Raw genomic sequence first — 7,023 nt, 5'->3', positions numbered from 1 at the left:
TGGAATGAGGAGGAAGTAATGGAAATCTGAGAAGAGATGGAGACTGGCATTAAGAAGTAGGTCTGGACATACTTACACAGACCAAATTACTTGACTAATGTAGATAAAAGTCACACCACTCTCTATAACTGAGGGAAAGAATTGTTATGATCATCAACAGTTTATTTATTTACCTCGACAGTCCTTCCACGCCTCAGCCATCAGTTTAAGTTCGGTGTAGCGGATATGGACTTTTTCTCCTCACATCTCCCTTTCTCCTTTTCTATCATCTCTCTAAAGTTTTAAAACCTAGGCCCAACGGCCAAAATAAGTGCCTTATCCCTATTGCTTTGGGGTCGTTTAGATGCCTTTTGCTCTCTAAAGAGGAGTCTGTCGAAAGACAGAGACTTTTTATTTATAGCTTTCTTTTTAAATGGCTGAAAGCAAAGCAGCTCAAATTGAGATCGAGAAACCAACCTGGTAGAGAAGCGAGAACCCTGTCCGCTCCGCTCCCTCCGGGCCTGGCCGGTTGTATTCAGCACCGCGGACAGCTCCCCGCCCCGCCCCGAGCCCACCGCACCCTCCCCTCCGCGGCTGGCAGCTTTGCCATTGGCTCTCCCACCTCCCCTTCTCGAAGCTGCCGATTCTACACATAGACCCAACCTACCCAGGAGCTTGTCTTCTCGCCTCTCCAGCGCCCGGGGTAGCCCAGGCCCGGGAGAGAGCCTCGAGGGTGTCTGAGCCTCGGAGGGTGGTTGTCGGCTCTCGACTAGGCTTGCTGAGTCGCTGCCTGCTTCCTACACTTCGTCTCCGGCCCTCGCCCTGTGGCAGGCGCTTGGCTCAAGATGAATCTCAACTTCACCTCCCCTCTGCACCCGGCGTCTTCTCAGAGGCCCACGTCCTTCTTCATTGAGGACATCCTGCTGCACAAGCCCAAGCCGCTAAGGGAGATGGCCCCTGATCACTTCGCCAGCTCTCTGGCCTCCCGGGTGCCTCTCCTAGACTATGGCTACCCCCTCATGCCCACACCCACCCTCCTGGCTCCTCACCCTCATCACCCTCTGCATAAGGGAGACCACCACCACCCTTATTTCCTCACCACCTCGGGTAAGTAACAGGGGCCTCAAGGTTTGGGGAGCGGAAGAGCAGGTCTCCCACTACCGGCCCTAAGTCTGTGATGGAGCTGAGGAAAGGCCAGAGCTGGTTCGGCCTGGCTTGGCGGCTTCCTTCCCTAAGTGACAGTGGAAGGTTGGGGATATGGCTGAGCTCCCTTGAGGCATGCCAACCCATGGGGAGCACTCATGGTCACTCTGCATTCTTTACAATGGAGGAAACGTTCCTATCCAAGAGGCGACTGGAGGATTTTGATGATAGTCTTGGTAGACCATGCTCAGTCTCCTTCCTTGTGGTCTTCCTGGCCACTTTGGTCCAGCTCTCAATCCTGATTCTCTGCCTCTCCTCATTCTAAAGGAGACTCCTGACCACCCCCATGGAACACAGCTCAACTTTCCAGCTCATTAGTTCCAAAGGCTCCGGGCAGGCCAGCTCTCTCCTCTCAGGCGCTGAGCATTCACGGATGCTAAAAGGGCTTAGAAGTGAAAGAAGGTTTGGGATATCCGGAGGACTGAAGGTTTGACGTGGCCAGCATAGGGGAATAATGAACCGGGGCACAGGAGGAGGGACGCTGCTCCTCTTGAACTCTCCTTACTCCAGAAGTCTAACTCACAATCTGGGACAGGGAGAGGTGAGGAAATACCCAGATTTTTTTTTTTTTTTTTTTTTTTTTTTTTTTTTTTTTTTTTTTTTTTTGTGCTCTCTGAAAGGCCACATTCACGCTTTCTTCTCTGGCATTTTCATTCCAGTTAAAACATAATAGTTTGCTGCATGCAGGTGCAGAGCACGGCCGAAAAAAACAACCCTGGTCTGGGGGAGAGCCGTGGAAACACACAAGGCAGTTTGCGAAATGTGGGCTCTGGGATCTACGGAGAGAGCTAGAAGTTTTTGTGACGCGGTAAAACCCCGATTCTGAGGCACGAGGTCGGAAGGGCAATTACAAAAGCTATGTGGAAGCCTGCATTTTGGTATTGTCTTCACTGCCTGGCCAATGACCGTCTCTTCTGGGTTCCCCCCCAAACAGCAGTGGCCAAAGCCCGTGATGACAGAACTGCTTGTTTTGTTTTTGGTTTTTCCCTGGGATTGGCAGAAACGGATGTCTGTGGCGGTTTACTTGGGGGCATCTCAGACCCTGTAATGCCTGTGAAGGTCAGGAAAGACAAGATAAGTCTCCCCAGACCTGGCGGGGGTGGGGAAAGCACTTCAGTCCTTCTGCCTAGGGTCCGAGAGAAAGAATGAGGGCCGGATTACAGGTCTGGGTCCCCAGCGGGCCTCCTCCTTCCGGAACGTGCCAGGCGGGCACTGCCCCTCCCTTCTGACCCTTGAGCTTCTCCTGATGAGTTTTCATCTGTTTCCTTTGGCCGCAGGCGGGAGAATGGGGCAGCTCAGGAAAGAGGAAGGTGTTTTTTTTTTTAGTGAGGTGGGGAGGCGAGGCCACAGTCGAGCCTCTAGTAGCCCAAGAGCAATGCTGAATGTCGTCAGGGGTGGGGAAGGGCAGCGGGTGGTCAGAACAGCTACTGGACCAGCGGGCGATCGCAAGAAAACTTCGGGAGGCGCCACAGAGGACTGGGAGCTGGCAGGCGTGATGGAAGTCTTTCAAGAGACATTTTTAAGGCCCCCGATTAAAAACAATTTCTTTCCCGTTTTACTTCACCGTTGATTGTTTGCGTGTCTAGATGGCCTTCCCGATAAAGACCTTCCAGCTCTATTCTTGTGATGTGTTCTTTCCCCTGCCCTGAGGTTCCTGGGAGAAGGGCTGGAGTAGGTCTGGGGCGGCGAGGGGACCAGTGGAGGCACGCACGAGGCGGCGGGAGGCGCTGGGGACCAGGGGAGCGCGGCGGCGGCGGCGGCGGCTCCCGGGTGTCAGGGCTCGACCCACTCGGTTGCTTTTCTCTCTTGCAGGGGTGCCGGTGCCGGCGCTGTTCCCGCACCCCCAGCACAGCGAGCTGCCGGGGAAGCACTGCCGCCGCCGCAAAGCTCGCACGGTTTTCTCGGACTCGCAGCTTTCCGGCCTGGAGAAGAGATTCGAGATCCAGCGCTACCTGTCCACGCCAGAGCGGGTGGAGCTGGCCACGGCCCTCAGCCTGTCCGAGACGCAGGTGGGCCGGGGAGGGGCAGATCCGATCCCCGCCCCGCTTTCCTCTCCCGGTAGCTCCCGCCGCCGCGGAGTTCTGGAGTGGGAGTGGCCCCTCTCCCCGTTATTCTAGGCTTCTCCAAAGATCCTTAGTAAAGGTACCGACACTTCCAACCTCGGGTCAGGCTTCCCGAGACCTGATCTCATCTCTCTCTCGAGCGCTAGACCTGGAAGAGAAACACCTTTGGTGATCCTGATGTCCACTGTCTGTGTGTCCGAGGACCGCTCATTCCTGTGCCGCCCCCACTCCTCTCCGAGCCGGGCGGTAACCCCGGTCGGACGTAAAAATCAGAGACTAGGCCGGCTCTTGCCCCGAGAGAAGCGAGAGAAGCGCGCACGGAGGAAAATTCTTTCCTTACTATTTTAATCTCTCTCCCGCCTGCGAATCCAGCCTCCCCACTCCCCTCCTCCTTACTGCCCTGTCCTGAGTGGAAGACCCGTTTTTTTCCATCTCCCAGATGCTGTTCACCTGCAACCTTCAAACTCCTTCCTCCACTGCCTCTCTCTCTCTTCTATTCTCTGTACCCGGGAGCCCCGCCGGGCGCCAATGGTTTTTCTTTCTCATGAGAACCAGCAAGATTGATTCTCCCCCTCCCGTCCAGGAGTCTTGCTGGACCGGGTGTTTAGAGGTCATAATCAGGAGAACGTAAGGTAAACACGAAGGAGATTCGCCCACGTAGCACTTACTACTGGCCATTCTAATTAATAACATTAATTAGATATTAGTATTAACCAGTATTAACTAACCACACCCGTTTGACCTTTACTATTGTTTTGGAAAATGACTTCCAGGAGCCTTACGATGTCTGGTTCTCATTCAGCCTAAGACGGTAACTTGTGAGCAGTTCAGGTGTGACTTAACCCAAGGAAGAGATGGTCACAGCTCCTGGGTAATTCGTGAATGGGTCGCGGTCCATTTTCCTAGCCCCCAGCAGTCTCTGAGATCTTAGTAACTACGGGTCTGAAGGGATGACGCGGTTGTATATATATATATTTTTTTCCTCCCTGCAATCAGGTGAAAACGTGGTTCCAGAACCGGCGGATGAAGCATAAAAAGCAGCTGAGGAAAAGTCAGGATGAGCCCAAAGCGCCCGATGGGCTCGAGAGCCCCGAGGGCAGCCCTCGCGGCCCAGAGGCCGCATCCGCCGAGGCTCGGCTGGGCCTGCCCGCCGGCCCCTTCGTGCTGACCGAGCCCGAGGACGAGGTGGACATCGGGGACGAGGGGGAGCTCGGCTCGGGGCCGCACGTGCTCTGAGTCGCGTGGCGGGGGAGGCGGGGAGGACGCGGCGGGGCGGAGCGCGGGGCCCTCCGGGAGCCGGAACACTGGGACTCGGGGCCGGGGGCGGGCCTCGGAGACAAACAAAACACACCTGTCAACTCTCGAACTCGTGCGGGGGCCCCGTGCTCGCGCCCTCCTCCCCCTGCGGCCCGCCGAGGCCCTGCCGGGCGAGCGCGCACCTGCGTTAGCTCATTCCCGCGCCCCGCGTCTTAAGTGGCGCAAGCTGGACCCCGGGCTGGCGGTTCTCTTAACTCCGCCGCGATCGCAGACCCTCTCGGCCCTCACATCTCCGCCACCTTCCCCCAGCTCCATTGTGCAGGCTCCGCGACCTCTCCACCGGGACCCTTTGCCCTTCCTTGGGTAGACCGATTGGCCGCAGGTAAGGGACCGGGTGGGCGCCTTCCGCTCTGCGGGGAGCCAGGTTGAGCCACAACCGGATGCTTAAGACGCCGGTGCCCGACCGACTCGCGCGCTGCTTGCCACTGACCTCGCACTCGGGTCCCCCGTCTCTAACTCAAAAGCGAAAGCGACGCCCCCTCCTCCGGGCGGCGCTTCCCATCCTCCCCCGTCGCGGTTCCCTCCCGAGCTTGCGGTTCGCAACCCTGGCACCCCTGGTTTGTGGCCCCCGGGTACCCCTGCTCTTGACGCCGCCTCGCCCCCGTCCTGAGCGGCGCGCCCACCCGCGGCGAGAAACTTGGGTAGAGAAAACACCCCCGGGCGACGTCTGCCTCCTGACCTTGCCGCACCTGTCCCGCAACTCTTACACGTCCCATGGGCTCCAGATACTTTGAAAATGAGCGTTCCTTGGCTTGCGTGTGGAAATGCCCATTCTCCTTGCGTTTTAGGGATGCGGAGTTTTAGCGAGATTAAAGCTCAAGGGGGAGACGCATCTCCTGGGGGGGGGGGGTGGGCACCTGTTTGTGGACTATTGAGGTGGGGCGGGAGTCCGGCCCAGCGCGTCGCCCCTCTCCCGTCTCCTTTTCCCCTACGAGGTCTCCTATTCTCTCCCCGGGCTTGCAGTCTCTTTAGATAATAAAGGGCTCGCCGGGCAAAACTGGGAACGAACACGAGTTTCCGGGAATCGTTTTGTTACCGCGTCCTCCTCCGAGCACGCCCCCTCCCCTCGGCTCTGGGTGGTTTCCTGTGCTCGACCGGAGTGAACGGGGCTAAAAACCTTTCCGTGGCCGACCCCCTCACAGCCACCCCGATTTTCCTGTTTTTACTCGTTTGGTATAGTCGTGAGTTTCACCTACACGGAAAAGGTCACCGCAGATGGAATTTTTTTTGACTCTGAAACACCGAAGGGACAGAGATTACTCGGTATTTGGAGTTTGAAATTCTACTACCAAATGGTGTGTCGATGCTACGCCCCCAGTACACTTAGAAATGCAGCGGCCAGCTAGAGGCGAGCTCGGCTTGCGATCTTCCTTTGGCCCTGGTTGTGTAGTTAGGTAGGGAGCCCAGAAAGGCTGCACAAGGGCGTGTGGCTACATGGAATCCTGACCCTTGGGTCCTAAGGATGAATAGTAATTCTATACGCCATGGCGGTGTGAGCTTGGGTTACATTTTATCTTTGTGTTTCCTTGTTTCGCTAATAAGAGGACAATCCTAAATATCCTTGTAGGTTTAAGTTCTAGGATTCTGTGAATGTAGCCATAGGAATTCTTTTCTTTCCTTTCCCTTTCTCTTCTTTCTTTGCTAACAGGTTTGTTCCAGGAAACCTCAATTTAAGCAAAGATAAGTGTCAGGGTGAGACCTCTATCCAATCTGCATCATTTAGGATGCAAAGCTATTGCTTTAAAAACGTAAGGGTTGTATAGGTGTCTGGATTTCCCAAAGTGCTATTTATCAGTCGAGATCTTGTGAGTCATGACAAGGATTAGTTTTCCCTTCCATAGTTCACAAAATTGAGGCTTGGCAGGACGGAAGGATCTACCCATGAAATCAGGACTAGCTAACAGCCAAAGCAGGACCAAAAAAATCTCTCTTCTGGCTCCTTGTTCATGTCTTTGTTCAGTACATTGTTTTCTTGTAACAACGTACCGGTTGGCATTTTGCCTCTATCACTTTATGTGAACACCTCTCTCCTTGAGTTAGAATGTGTGGATGTGCGCTATTAAAAACAAATTTACACTCAGATTTCTCCTCTCTCCCTGTTCAGATGATGACAATACCTTTTTAAGGCGGGGGGGGGGGGGGGCTCCCAAATCTAGAATAATAAAACGACCCGGGTGGCTGTGGGGGGGTGGGGAGAGGGGAAGTGATTTGTGAATAAGAATGTTCCCAGTAACTTGGAAGGCATAGTAGATACTATTCCACAAGGGGGAGGATCTCCGATTCTTTTTCTTCTTCTTTTAATGTTTATTTTTGAGAGAGAGAGAGAGACAGACTGAGCACAAGAGGGGGAGAGGGAGACACAGAATCCAAAGCAGGCTCCAGGCTCTGAGCTGTCAGCACAGAGCCTGATGCTGGGCTTGAACCCATGAACCACAAGATCATGACCTGAGCCGAAGACGGA

At 55.0% G+C, this 7,023-nt stretch overlaps 1 protein-coding gene across 1 annotated transcript; it reads left to right on the top strand.

Annotated features, from left to right (window-relative positions):
* The first annotated feature begins 610 nt into the window (after nt 1-610).
* BSX (brain specific homeobox) lies at nt 611-4,481 on the top strand. Its single transcript, XM_040482790.1, has 3 exons — nt 611-1,086; nt 2,995-3,191; nt 4,242-4,481. Exons 1-3 carry the CDS (start codon nt 825-827, stop codon nt 4,479-4,481), a joined length of 699 nt encoding a protein of 232 aa, XP_040338724.1. The 5' UTR covers nt 611-824.
* Nucleotides 4,482-7,023: the final 2,542 nt, after the last annotated feature.

The sequence above is a fragment of the Herpailurus yagouaroundi genome, unplaced genomic scaffold (genome assembly GCF_014898765.1).
Source record: "Herpailurus yagouaroundi ecotype Mexico unplaced genomic scaffold, PumYag 161, whole genome shotgun sequence".
Lineage (NCBI taxonomy): Eukaryota > Metazoa > Chordata > Mammalia > Carnivora > Felidae > Herpailurus > Herpailurus yagouaroundi.
Note: the sequence above shows the minus strand (reverse complement) of the source record. Positions and strands in the feature narration are given on the sequence as shown.